At 34.1% G+C, this 15,670-nt stretch overlaps 1 protein-coding gene across 1 annotated transcript in view; it reads right to left on the reverse strand.

Moving 5' to 3' along the window:
• Positions 1-15,670, reverse strand: part of Ccdc7 (coiled-coil domain containing 7) — a 194,342-nt gene that overhangs the window by 173,509 nt on the left and 5,163 nt on the right. Inside the window, exons 3-5 of the mRNA XM_015483292.2 lie at positions 14,533-14,616; positions 1,195-1,215; positions 870-902 (exon numbers count right to left, since the gene is read on the reverse strand). Of these exons, the coding sequence (XP_015338778.1) occupies positions 870-902; positions 1,195-1,215; positions 14,533-14,616 (138 nt within the window). The remainder of the gene's footprint in view (positions 1-869; positions 903-1,194; positions 1,216-14,532; positions 14,617-15,670) is intronic.

The raw sequence follows: 15,670 nt of genomic DNA on the forward strand, positions 1-15,670 counted from the left end.
GAAAGCATGTATAGACAATGAAAGTCTTCTACTCTGCTAAAAAAATAGTTTATTTTCCCTTTAATTTTGTATTCCAAATAAGTCAGCCTCTTTAAAGAGCTTGGGCTTCAAAAGCAATTTGAGTGGACCATAAGCATGACAAATGTAAAACTAAAATAATTCTATATACCACTAAAAGCTACTTTGGAAATCATTGTTATTAATGGTATATATGAAGTTTTTTCCAAAATAGATTAAAAGCCCTTAAGTCAGAGGCTTAAAGTTCTCAAACTGATAAAGTACTTGAAAATCAGAAGTACAAATTACTCTAGCATTATTTAAATTATTTAATACCATTAAAAGAACATATTAAACTTAAGAGAAAATTAATAGATAATTGTATGTCTGTGAATATATTATGCATGATTTTTTAAATATAGGATTTTTTAAAATTGATCTATTCTACCTTATCATTTACTACTTTCTGTAAATTAGGAAAAGAAAAATAGTTCAATTTCCCTTATTCAATTTTGGGAAACAAAATGTATCAAATTTTGAATATAGTAGATAAATGCAGGAATATAGGGTATAAATCACTAAAAAATATTTTTTTACCCACTAATTCCTCTTCTATCAAAATCAAATGATAACTTTATGACCCAAACTTTAAACATACCTCTAATTGATTTTTCAAATGAGTCAAAATATTGATTTAATTAACAATGAAGAAATGTTATGGAGCTGGGGTTGTGGCTTGGTAGTACAGTGCTTGCCTAGCACGTGTGAGGCACTGTTTTTAGTCCTCAACACCACATAAAAAAATAAGTAAACAAATAAAGGCACTGTGTCCATCTACAACTAAAAAGGAAAAAAAGAAATGTCATACTTGCCTCCTCCATTTGATTGACCTGTAGCTGAAACCACTATACAACAAACAAAACATAAAGGAGCAAAGAAGAAAGAATTAATGACAAGTTGAATTTCCTCAGTAAAATTAATGTACATATACATGTATGCCTCTGAACTTTCATCTGGCAAGCATCAGTTCTTAGGGTTCATAAAAGGGCACAATGCAGCATACAACTGAAAATAAAGTTTTAAATATAGCAGCAAGTTTGAAAGTCCTTTAACTTCCACAAGACTTAGAAAACTGTTTCATTTAAATGTATTTCTCTATTAAGTTTTAGTATGTTAGCTTCAATACATTGATCATACCTTAAAAAGAGATTCCAAAATCTGGAAAATAAAAATTTAAATAATATATTTTAAAATAAAATCCTTCACAATGTATAATATTTAATTCATATCTTATTATTTTCAATCACAAAAGTATAATAATTGCTAAAATAGGACATAAATATATAGTTCAAAATCATAATTTTAAATTCAAAGACAGTGTTTCAGTCAATTTTGTATAGACAACTTACTTCAAGAATAAAAAGTAATTCTACACCCTTACAGAACTATATTAAGAGGCCCCAAAATAATCCATATGAGTCATTTCATATATTTTCTTAATATAGGTAAGGAATAAAAATATATGCCAAAGGGCATATATTTCTCTTCATAGAACAGCAAGTTAAATAATTAAAAGCATTACCTTTAAATACTATTAATACAATTTTTTCTTGCTAAGGAAACTAAAATATCAAGATAGAAAATATCTTACTGCCACTTTTGTTTTTTATGCAAAATACAAAGAACTGGTTTGGGAGCTTTAAAAATCTATGAAAAAAAATACACAGATTAATATATACTTATCCCTTAAAAATTTAATGTGAAATGATTAGATCTTTTACCCTCTATCCCCACACTTTCACGTCTGGGTAAAAGTTTTGAATTGCACTATTAAAGAAAAATATTTCTACAAGCATTCGGGTAGAGGAAAAATGTTATTTACAATGAACCAATATAGACTAGTCTACACTGTCTCTGCTGCAATATTGACTCTACATCAGGGTTCAAAAATAGTGGCTCCACAACCAATAGTAGCAGCACCACACAAACATGCTACTTATTAAAGCAAAACCTCAGGCCCCACCCCAAAATACTGAATCAGAAACTCTGGAAGTAGCACCAGCAATCATCTATTCCTTTAGGTGATTTTTTTTTAATGCTAAAGTTTGAGATTCACTAAGCTAAATAATAAAATGCATAGATCTACTAAAAAAAAATGAGGCCCTCCAGAAAATAAACTAAAGCAAATTAATATCCATGTTTGAAGAAAAATATTTTCAGCCATATAAGGGTTTAGGAATAATATCCACTAAGTCACACTGTCTTAGAATAACATCCTTCTTTACATTATTAAGTGGATTCTGAGGTTCACAAAACCACTCCTCTGCCCTGAAAATTGATGGGAAACACTAACAGATTCAAACACTCGATGTAGCTTGAGTTCTACAATTATGTACACCATTAAGAACTAGGAGAACAGTGGCTTCCTAAGTTCTTGAGAAATCTCACATCAGTAGTTGCTAATACTGCTAAATCTAGAACAGTACTGATAAAAACAAAGATGAAAATTGAATAAAAGTGAGAAAAAGCAACATTAGACACACAATACTTAAATAGGGAAAGTACTGTTAAATTATGGAGTAATGCCTATAAACTTTTTGAGGAAAATATTAAATTGCCATTCTAAATTTAAAGATATTGAGGACTGCCTCCACCAACCTGCACGGGAACCCAGGCCCAGGCTAGGCCCAGTACACCCCTGCCAACCAGCAGACCCATGCCAGAGCTCAGTCCCTGGCCCAAGACTGCCCCTCATATCTACACAGGAGCCCATGGGAGCCCAGGCCTAACCTGCCTCCACCTAGGGACACTGCAGCCACCTCCATAGCCCTCCCCACGCAGTAGCCTCCACCTTGTGACAACAGATAGGTCTAAAAGCAGCAGCATCTCAGAACAGGCAGCCCAAAGCTACTGTAAGGCCCACCCTTTCAGCCTCACTTCTGAAAGAGGTTGCATCCATCTTGGGATACCCCCACTGCTATCCTGATTTACCTCCGCAATTGCTGCTACCACCTATAATTCCAGTAGCATCCATCATGAGTCACTGGCAGGGTCTGGAAGCCCAACACCAAAATGAGGTGCAGATAATCCGCACAGATACTATAATATTATAGGGTAAGAACTGTAATACCTAAGATATGCACTGCAAGAAAGGTAGACACACAGACAACATGAAAAATCAACAGAATCCATGGACAGTGCCGTTAATGAAATGTCAGAGAAGGAGTTCAGAACATATATGATTAAAATGATCTGTGAATTAAAGAATGACCTAAATGAGCAAATATAGGCAAAAACTGATCACTCTAACAAAGAGATGAGAAAGCAAATACAGGCAACAATGCCAAACCAAAAATCTTACATCCAGCAAAATTAAGCTTCAGATTTGAGGATGAAAGCCTTTCATAATAAACAAAAGTTAAAGAATTTACAGTGAGAAAGCCCACTACAATCTACAGAGCATCCTCAGCAAAATATTTCAGGAGGAGGAAATGAAAATCAATAAAGGGAAGAACTTTACTAAAGGAAAGGCCAAACAAAGGAGAACCAAGTCAAGTTAAAACCCAAAAATAAACCAAAATGTCCAGGAATACAAATCACATTTCAATAACAACCCTAAAGGTGAATAGCCTAAACTCATCAATTAAAAGAAAAAGATTGACAGATTGGATTAAAAAAAGACCCAACTATATGTTGCCTTCAAGAGACTCATCTCACAAGAAAAGACATCCATAGGCAGAAGGTGAAAGGGTGGGCAAAAACATACCACTCACATGGAACATGTAAATAAGCATGCGTTTCCATCCACATATCAGAAAAAGTGGACTTCAAACCAAAGCTAGTAAAAGAGAATAAAGAAAGACATTTCATACTGCTGAAGAGATTCATACATCAACAAAACATAACAATCATATAAATATCTACACCCCAAAATGGGGCATCTGTACATATCCAACAAACCCTTCTCAAATACAAGAACCAAATAGAACACAACACAATAATACTGGGTGATTTTAACATACATTTTTCACCACTGGTTAGATATTCCAAACAAAAACTAAACAAATAAACTATGGAACTCAATAATAAAATAAATAATTTGGACTTTAGACATATATAGAACATTCCTAGCCAAAACAATCAGAGAGATGAAGGAAATTAAAGGGAGATGGATAGGAAAAGAAGAACTCTAACTATCATTATTTGCTGACGTGACTCTATACATAGAGGATCCAAAAAACTCTACCAGAAAACTTCTAGAATTAATGAATGAATTCAGCAAAGTAGCAGGATACAAAATCAATACCCATAAATCAAATACATTTTTGTACATCAGTGATGAATCTCTGAAAGAGAAATTAGAAAAACTACCCCATTCACAATAGCCTCAAAACAAATAAAATAAAATACTTGGGAATCAACTTAGCAACAGAGGAGAGACCTCTACAATGAAAACAACAGAACACTAAAAAAGAAACTGAAGAAGACCTTAGAAGATGGAAAAAACTCTCATGCTCCTGGATAGGCAGAATTAATATGTCAACATGGCCATACTACCAATAGTGTTATACAGATTCATTGCAATTCCAATTAAAATACCAATTTCATTCCTTATAAAAAAGAAAAGGTAATCAGGAAATTCATTTGGAAAAATAAGAGACCCAGAATAGCTAAAGCAATCCTTAGCAGGAAGAATGAAATGAAGCAGGAGGCATCCCAATATTGGATCTTAAACTATACTACAAAGCTATACTAATAAAAACAGTATGGTATTGGAACCAAACTAGACATGTAGACCAATGGTACAGAATAGATGACACAGAGACAAACCCACATAAATTCAGTTATCTCATACTAGACAAAGGTTCCAAAAACAAATAGTGGACAAAAGATAGCCTCTTCAACAAATGGTGCTGAGAAAACTGGAAATCCATATGCAGCCAAATGAAACTAAACCCTATCTCTCACCATGCACAAAACTCAACTCAAAGTGGATCAAGGACCTAGGAATTAGTTCAGAGACCATGCACCTAATAGAGGAAAAAGTAGGTCCAAATCTTCATCATGTGATTAGGTCCCAACTTCCTTAATAAGACTCCTAAAGTGCAAGAAATCAAATCAAGAATTAATAAATGGAATGGACTCAAACTAAAAAGCTTCTTCTCAGCAAAAGAAATAATCAGTGAGGTGAACAGAGACTCTACATTTTGGGAGCAAATTTTTGCCATACACACATCAGATAGAGCACTAATCTCCAGGATATATAAAGAACTCAAAAAACTTAACACCAAAAAAACAAACAACCCAATCAACAAATGGGCTAAGGAGCGGAACAGACACTTCTCAGAAGAAGATATACATTCGATCAACAAATATATGAAAAAATGTTCAACATCTCTAGTAATTAGAGAAATGCAAATCAAAATACTCTTAAGATTTCATCTCATGCCAATCAGTTATCAAACATATAGAAAATAATAAAGGTTGATGAGGATATGGGAGAAAAGGCACACTCATATGTTGCAGTTGGGACTGCAAATTGGTGCAACCAATTTGGAAAGCAAAATGGAGATTCCTTAGAAAGCTTGGAATGGAACCAGCCTTTCACTCAACTATCCCACTCCTTGGTCTATACCCAAAGGACTTACAAATAGCATCCTACAGTGACACAGCCACATCAATGTTCATAGCACCATAATTCACAACAGCCAAGCTGTAGAATCAAACTAGATGCCCTTCAATAGACAAATGCATAAAGAAACTGTGGTATATATACACAATGGAATATTACTCAGTGCTAAAAGAGAATAAAATTATGGCATTTGCAGGTAAATAGATGGAGTTAGAGAATATCATGCTAAACAAAGGAAGCCAATCCCAACAAACCAAAGGCTGAATGTTTTCTCTGATAAGTGGATTATGGAATGGTGGCAGGGCATGGGACAAGTGGAGGACCTTTGGATAAGGCAAAGCAGAGGGAGACATGGGGGTAAAAAAGATGGTGGGATGAGACAGACATTATTACCCTAGGTACATGTATGATTGTACGAATGGTATAACCCTACTTAGTACAACCAGAGAAGTCAAAATTAGTGCTCCATTTAGCTTCTCTAGGCTTATTTAGCATGTGCACTTCCTGTTTTGGAAAGCCATAAATAAAAGAATTGAAGAGCATTCTGCTGACATGTATAACCGATTACTTATAAATAAAAAATAGAGAAAATACCTTGCATTCTATCTAATCATAATAAAATGAAATAAAAATTAACAATAAATTTAAAAATAAAGGCTATTCTAACCACTAGACTGTAGGAGCCACTCTGGAAATACACACCCTTAAGTCCTGAGCAAGAGATACTGAACAACTATTGCGCCCCACAATAACTTGGGCTTTACCTCTGCTCAGATAATGAGGCATGGCTCCAAGAGTAGGCGTTACCTGGGGGGTTGAGTTACACTCACCTGTTTCTTTGTAATCTTATTCCTTTGCCTTTTTGGGAATAAAATATTCCACAGAATCTCCCATTGTGTGTCCCCTACATAAGAATAAAGAATTCCAGTGGCTTACTCTTTTTCCACAGACCCTTAAGGTTGGAGAGCCTTCCTGAATTTTGAAAAGTACTTCTGTGTGTTTGTGTGCTTTCTTCACTATTTTCTTAAGTTATTGGAATAGTCAGATTTGTGAACCTAGCATGGGTCACAAGCTAGGATAGATGGTGATATTAGAAAATATCATGCTAAGCGAAATAAGCCAATCCCAAAAAATGACTCTGAAGATAAGTATTCCTAAAATCAGACAGAGAGCCATAAATAAATCAGCTCAACAGCCAATAGCTTATTTCAATAAAAAACTTAACATGATAGACCTTTTCTTAACTTTAATATGAGACAATGCCCTACCTACATTGATATTTTTAAAATTGGTAAAGTCACAAATTATTCATAATTATTAGAGCTAATCTTGCTACATTAAGTTATTAAGGATGTCATGCAGCTGTTTACACACAAAGATTGGTTTGATACAGATCCCTCAAAATGTCATTGCTAGCTCAATGTCATATAAAATTCTAAATTAGATCCCTATTTTAACAACACTGTTGACTTGTATTTATCCATTAATATTTGAGATACTAACTCCCCCTACTTAGGTCAACACTAAGTTTGATAACAATAATAACAATTTTTCATAGATTGGTAAATAAAAGACTATTCATTTTTCTATTTCATTTTTTATTAATTATAAAAAACAAAATATCTTCTCTAGGCTTATTTAGCATGTGTACTTCCTATTTTGGATAGATGTATATATATTTCTCATGCCCCTAGTAAAGGCCATACCTTCTAAGTTAAAAACTCTGCAACTAGCCTCATCCCAAATTAAGGTAATTATTTAAGTTAATCTAGAGCTAATTTCAAAGGATAAATTTTATATACAACTTACTATATTTTCCATTTTTGATAGTTCTATTAAAGTCGAAATCAAGTCATACAATTAATAAAGACTAAGTTTCTATTTGCCATAGTCACTTTAAATAACTTTTGTCAAAATTCAAGATGCTAACCCTTTTCTTATGATTTAAATACCTGTACTATTTAACTTAATGATATTATGACTTATGCCAGCCTTTCATTCAATGTTAATAAATTAAAAAGGGGGAAAATAGGATCCCATATGCATACACTAGATCTTACAAATATTTCAAAACTTTTCTTAAATTGTAATATTGAGAGTGTTACTGCTACTGAACATGATTCAGTAAATTAATCAGATTTCAAAGGAAAGGTTTTTTTTTAATTTTTTATTGTTGGTTGTTCAAAACATTACATAGTTCTTGATATATCATATTTCACACTTTGATTCAAGTGGGTTATGAACTCCCATTTTTACCCCATATACAGATTGCAGAATCACATCAGTTACACATCCATTGATTTAAATATTGCCATACTAGTGTCTGTTGTATTCTGCTGCCTTTCCTATCCTCTACTATCCCCTCTCCCCTCCCCTCCCCTCCCCTCTTCTCTCTCTACCCCCTCTACTGTCATTCATTTCTCCCCCTTGTATTATTTTCCCCTTTCCCCTCACTTCCTCTTGTATGTAATTTTGTATAACCCTGAGGGTCTCCTTCCATTTCCATGCAATTTCCCTTCTCTCTCCCTTTCCCTCCTATCATCATAAAAATGACTGAAAAACCTGGCATAGGAAGGTAAAGTCCAGCTGCAGAGTTTATGGCCATGCAGCTTCATGAGCTTGTCAGGCAAGTAAAAATTATGATGTTGATCCTATGGTAAACAGGCTGTTTGGGAGTATCTTTTGAGAAAAAGAGAGCATATGAGAAACCTAAACCAGATAATTATGCTGATCCTTAGAAATTAAGACATATATCTGTCCAGATTTTAAATTGTTTAACAATTTTAAATAGTTTAAATTGTTAAAATAAACATTGTTGAAATAGAAATGAAGTGGCTAGATTGTGAAAATGTCTTGCCAGTATAACATATGGTATTTAGAAATAGTGGATATATTTTAAGCTGGTCTCCTAGAATTACATGAGGATGCCATAACTCCTAGAAATTTTAACCCTCAGTGAGATGGCATCCAAAAAGATGTTTGATGTTTGACTTCGACCTCCAGAATTTCTACATTACTGACAAGTTTTACCTGACTTTGTAGGCAGAAATTGTAAGGAAGGTTCTTGTTATGGCCTGTGAGCCTATGTATAATCTCCTTATGTTTTAATTACTGGAGATGTAAAAGTCAAAAGGAAAGATGATAAATATTCTGTAGCCTGTAATAAATGTAATTTAACTAATTGTATCACCAGATATAATAGAGGGAAGAGAACACTGATACTTTACCAGCCCTCTTTTGTCTTATTGCCAGCTAATATCTCAGAACTATGGTATGCTGATGCTGGTTTTCAAGTCTTACAACAAATACATGCCCAGCTGACTAGACCTAAGTGAGTTCTTGGACTCATAATACTTGAAATGACTGCCTTAGTTTCATTTATTGCTTCCACAGTCACAGCTTTGGTGGCTATATCTCAAAATATTCAGCATACAGATTTTCTTAATAATTTGGTTCAGAATACTTCCAAATCTCTTCATAATCAGATAAATATTGATGAAAGAATTTAAACTAACCTAAATGCCTTAGAAAATACTGTCATAAATACTGGTAATGAGCTTTCAGCTTTAAAGTTCAAAGAAAGGCTCAAATGTCATGCTGATTATAGATATGTGTGTTACTGCTGCCAAATAAAATGCTTCCCAGTGGGATTGGGAGAAGGTTTAAAACCATTTATTAGGTATTTAGTAGAACAATAATAACAATTTGGATCTTTTAGAGTTACTTCATCATACTCACGATATACAAAAAACATCATATTGATTTTTCAGATCCTACCACTTTAGCTGATCAAATACTTCGAGAGTTAAATGTTTTTTTTTTTTTTTATTCCTGAAAACATACTAAAACATTCTGCATGGTATATTATTGGACTGTTCTCTTTGCTATTAATCCTTTCTTGTATTGTAATCATATGATGTTGTGCCTTCAGAACAAGAACTCGGGAACTTGAGATAGCAATTCATCACCTACTTTTTCAAAGAAAGAGGGGGAATATGTTGGGAGCCACTCAGTAAATACACGCCCTTAAGTCCTGAGCAAGAGATACTGAACCACTATTGCACCCTGCAATAATTTAGGCTTTACCTCCGCTCAGATAATAAGGCGTGACTCCAGGAGTAGGCGTCACCCAATGGAGTTGAGTTACACTCACTTATTCCTTTGTAATCCTATCCTTTTGCCCTTTTGGGGATAGAATGTTCCAGAGAACCTCCCCTTGTGTGTCCCCTATATAGGAATAAAGAATTCCAGTGGCTGTCTCTCTTTCCATGGACCCCTAAGTTCAGAGAACTATCCTGGATTTTGACCATCCTGGATTGTGTGTGTGTGTGTGTGTTTTCTTCACCATTTTCTTAAATTATTGGAATAGTCATATTTGTGAACCCAGCATAGGTCACAAGCTAGGATAGATGGCGATAGGTGACTAAATAATACACTACTGAATAACTAATGGATAGCTGAAGAAATCAGGGATGAAATTAAAGAAAAAAATAGAGGTAAATGTGAATAGTGAAACAACATATCAAAATCTCTGGGACAGTTCTAAGAGGAAAGTTCATTGCATTGAGCTCACTAATTAAAAAAACAGAAAAATCACCAAATAAATAACCTAACTTTACATCTCAAAGCCCTAGAAAAAGAAGAACAAAGCAGCACCAAAAGCAGTAGAATATAGGAAATAATAACAATCAGAGCCAAAATGGATTAAATTGAAACAAAAATAATATTTAGGAATTTTATCTCTAGGAATTCAAAAAATTGATGAAATAAAAAGTTTGTTTTTTAAAAAACAGACAAAATTGATAAAAGCTTAGTCAAACTAACAAAGAAAAAGAGAAAACTCAAATTACTAAAATTCTGAGAAAAGGGAAAAATCATCATGAACACCACTGAAATATGCACAATAATTAGAAGCTACTTTTAAAATCTATAAACCAATAAAATAGAAAATACTGAAGACATCAAAAAATTTCTAGAGACATATGACCTACCCAAATTGAATCAGGATGACATGGAAAATTTAAACAGATCCATTTCCAGCAATAAAATTAAAGACACTATCAGAAGCCTACACAACAAAGAAAAGTCCAGCACCATATGGATTCTAAGCCAAGTTCTATGAAAGCTTCGAAGAAGAACTTACACCATACTCCTCAAATTGTTCCATGAAGTAGAAAAAGAAGGAACCCTTTCAAACTCATTCTATGAAGCTAGTATCAGTAATAGAATGGTAGCTTGAAAATCCCACAATTTTTGGAGATTAAGCAGTATACTTCTAAACAATGCATGGATCAAAAAAAATCTTGAGAAAAATTTAAAATATTTTGGATGGAATCAAAGAAAATATGACATTAAAATTGTGAGATATGATTAAATCTCTGTATAGAGAGACATTTAAAGCATTAATGTAGTTTGGGTGTTAAATGTCCCCAAGGTAGTGCTTTGAAGATTTGGTGGGACCTTTACTTGGTGAGGGCTGACAGCAGGTCTTTAGATCACTAGGGATGTATTCCCAAAGGGGATCATGGGACTCTAGCCTATTCTCTTTCTTATTTTCCTTTGCTTTCTGGCTTATAATGTAAGTGGTTTGCTCTACCCATATATTCTTGCTATAGGCCTAAAACAATGGGGGACAATCAATCATAAATGGGAACCTCTAAAAATATGACTCAAAATAAACCATTCCCCTTTATAATTAGTTATCTTAGGAATTTCATTACCATGATGGAAAACTACTCATGCAAGCATTGAATGTATATATTTTTAAAAAAAGAAAGACCTAAAATTTAAAAATCTAAGCTTCCACCCGAAGAGAGAGCAAAAAAAATATGAAGTAACCAAAAGAAAACAGAGGGCATAAATCAATGAAGTCCTAAAAAAAAGAAGAACAAATCAACACCAAAAGCAGAAGAAGACAGGAATTAATTAAAATCAGAGATGAAATCAATGAAACTGAAATGAAAGAAAATTTTAAAGAGGTTTCTTTCCCTCTCTTCTGTCAGAAGCTCAAGCAGAATTATCTCTGTCATTCAGGTAAGAATCTGGTAGAATTCCTAGAGATAAAATTCCTAAAAGTGTGGGTGTCCCTTGATAATGGGTACCCCTAATGTTTTCCACACTGAGAATCACCAATTACATTTTATGTTTGGGGAGGGTTTTGCTAATCAGTTTCTGCTCCTGTAAGTTGTGATTCTCTGTATTTGCCTGCTGGTACTCTCCAACTTAAGGGTAGCTCCAATTTTAGGGTAGCACAAATTTACCTCACCTTTTGTAGAAAGAATTATTGATTTTTACCTTTGTTTAGCCTTTCCTCATTGTTTGCACCTCTTGAATGGTTGTGTAAATCTCCTATTCTGTTTTTAAGCTGGATAATTTTAAAGTTAAATTTGATTACATAGTACCCACAACAAATGGTTGCATTCTAGTTTGGTTTGCTCTGGTCTGTTTTGGCCTGATGCAGAAACTCAGCCAAAAACAAAAACAATAACTTCCCATAATTTTTTTTTGATACCAGGGATTGAACCCAGAGGCACTTAACCACTGAGCCACATACCTACATTTTTTTAAATTTAGAGACAGAGTCTTGCTAAGTTGCTTAGGGCCTTACTAAGTTGCTGAACCTGACTTTGAACTTGCCATCCTCCAGCCTCAGCAGGGATTACAGGCATGCTCCATCACACCTGGCCCATAATTTTTTTAACACATAACAATGGCAATCCTACAAATTCCTACAAAAAATATGACTAAAGAACCAATGATATGTGTACAAAGAACACATTACCACAATGTTTACAATAAGTAAGATAATCTATTAAAATGTCTATAAATTTTAAAGATGATAAATGTCATTGAAAACCAGATATAGGAGCTTAGAGATGGTAGAGTTGCAGGTTGCAGATCCTACTTTTTCTGCTGCAGCAGGCAAATACAGCAGAAATTGGAATCAAAACAATCAGAATAGCTATTCAACAAGGTGAGTGACAAAGAGTACACAATGAAGGACAATTATAGATGAGCAGAGACTTAAGACTCTGAAACTATGGTTATTAAAACAGAAAGCAAGAAAGAATTCATCAATCCCAAACCTGCACCTGCAATGTCAGGAAAAATCTGGGGAAGGTGTGAAAAACAAAGAAACAGAGGCAAAACTAACACCTTTGCCTCAGAAACACTGGTAGAAATGAAATGCACACCAAATTAAGCTGGAGCAGAAGCTGCAAAGTGAGCTGATGCGTAAGAAGTGTTCTTCTTTTCTCTAATCTGTTGGTGAATTGGAGCAGGCAGTCATTTTATAAATACAATGCCTAAACTGGCAGCTCTAAAATGATTACATTTACATAGTTTTGTCCCACCTAGAGATACCGGCAAATATTTTCATGGGAAATGCCTTTAAGCCAGGCATCTAATTAACTTATGTAGTGGGATCACTATGAATCAAAATTTCCTGAGCCCCACCACTAGCAAGGGAATGGAGCAAAGCAGTCAAAGAGGAGGTGGGGCACTGAAACTGTCCAGGTGTAGTACATTTATACACATGCCACAGCTCAACAGAGTTTAATTTGCCCCCAGGTTGGAGAAATCTATCAAAAGGATTCACTAAGGAGCTCACAGGCCCTGGCACCAGACAGACAAAGTAGCAGTATAAGCCAAGGATAAATCAGGCTGCTGGGCCACAGATAATATAGGCCCTTTCCCTCAGGGCCTCCAGAGAGCTCCTAGGAGCCCAGGCACACAATGGAACCACTGAAGTCATCTACATTTGTACTAGAGGTAGGCAGAATTAAGTTTGTATGAAGAAGCATCAGACCCTGAATTCTGTGCAGTTTGTGAAGTAGAACTCTGTTAGATTGGGCGGGAAAGGGAAGACTAAATATACAGTTCTCCAAACCAGCACAGAGACAACTGGTATTGTCACTACCTCCATGCCCAGAGACACTCAGAGGTCATGCAGCCTCTAGGTAAACAAATGAGAATCAGGATAGAATAAAACATTAGAAATAAATCAAAATGGCAAGATTATAAATACCTGTCTATAATGATACAAAATGGCAAGATTATAAATCTTGTGTATAATGATACTGTATGTAAACGGTTTCAACTCCCCAGTTAAAAGACAGAATTGTCTAAAAAAAATACACTACATAAATAGAGCCAATAATAAAAACCAAATAATCATCTCAATAGAAGCAGAAAAAGGCTTTGACAAAATTCAACACCTACTCATGATAAAAATCCTGAAGAAACTAGGGATAGAAGGAACTTACATAAGCATTATACAGGCTACATATATGGCAAACCCAAAAACCAAAATCATACTGAGGAGAAACCAAAGTCATTTCCCCTTATACCAGGAACAAGACAAGAATATCTACTTTCACCATACCTTTTCAATATAGTACTTTAGCCAGAGCAATAGGCAAGAGAATGAAATAAAAGGGATGCAAGCAGGAAAAAATAAGTCATCACTGTTGGTAGATATGATCTTGTTCTCAGAAGATAAAACAAACATACAAAAGAACTGCACCAGAAGAGTTCTAAAGCTGATAAATTCAGCAGAGTAGCAGGTACAAAATAACATAAAAATTAATAGTTTTTCTATATACTAATAATGAATCTACTGAGAATCAAGAAAACAGTTTCACAGCATATTATTTTTACAAAGTGAAATAAAATATATTACATTTGAAAATACACATAACTCTCTCAATTTATTACATAAAAGAAAAATTCAGATATCTAAATGTCTGTGTGAAGAATAAAGGAAAATAAATAATGCTTTCCAATGCCTTTTATAATTCGTATTGAATCTAGGCTAATATTGCTAACTGTATATCACATTCCAGTTTCACCAACCAATGAAAGTTTTAATATTTTACATTTGGCAGTTTACACAGAATACATACATCATGTTCTTCTTTAACTGCTTCTTCTAGCTGAACTGCAAATTGTGAACAATTTACCAAGAACGAATTCATATCATCCCCAACCTTTCAGAAAAAATAACAAAACAGAAAGTTAATTTTATTTTTCATAATCCATTTGCATACTTTTCTTAGTATACATAACTATATTTTGAAAATATTTCAATTTTTGTGTAATTTATATTCCTTCAAACACGTAAGGCAAGAAACCATGCTTCAAATGCAAATTTTCCCAGAAAGAAAATGTGGAAGAAAGTATAATATGGGAATTGGTCCATTAATGACATACTGATTCTCCTCTTCTCATTCTCCTCTACACATCTGCAGAAAATCAAACAGCCCAGCCTTACTCTCCTGAAATTTCAGGTGGTCTAAAAAAGGTAACCACTGTGTGTATAACTTAAAAATATCTCTTTCTGTTAGAGAGTGAATGTGACACTAGGACTGTACCTCAGTGATAGAATGATTACCTAGCATGGACAAAGCTCTGAGTTTAATCACCATAATCTCACAAAATTTAAAGAAAAATGTATGTGAACTACAACTTTTGACTAAAAGTACACTTAAAATGAAGACTACAGTTTTTTGCTAAGCAATAGAAAACTTTGAGGAAGAAAATAGTTACAGATTAACACATCACAACAATTTAAGCTCTTGTAGTAGAACAGTGATTTATAAATCAGAAAACCGACCCATGATAAACAAGTCTTAAATGCACACATACAGTTAAGATTCTCACAGAATGGTTTTCCATGAATGGTATATTCCTTGACCATTACATTTTAAACATTCAAAGAGAAAAAAACTGAAATAATCATCCAAGAGAGTGGGAAATGCACAGATTAGAGTTACTAATCAAAAATATAAAGCAAGACCACCAGCATACTTTAAGATTTTTCATACACTCATATTTCAGATGCACAAACACAGAAGATGGAGATCAATCTCACTAAGTTTGCAGTTTAACCAAATAACATCTAAAAAGGAGACAAGACAGGGCAAGAGGGTTAAATACATGTGAAAAGAAGTGTTAATAATAATGAATCGTGCAATTAAAGCTGGGTAAGAGGACAGAAGGCCACTAAAATGGGAGTAGGACCAACAGATTACAGCTCCCAGT

This window comes from Marmota marmota, unplaced genomic scaffold (genome assembly GCF_001458135.2).
Source record: "Marmota marmota marmota unplaced genomic scaffold, marMar, whole genome shotgun sequence".
NCBI classification, from domain to species: domain Eukaryota; kingdom Metazoa; phylum Chordata; class Mammalia; order Rodentia; family Sciuridae; genus Marmota; species Marmota marmota.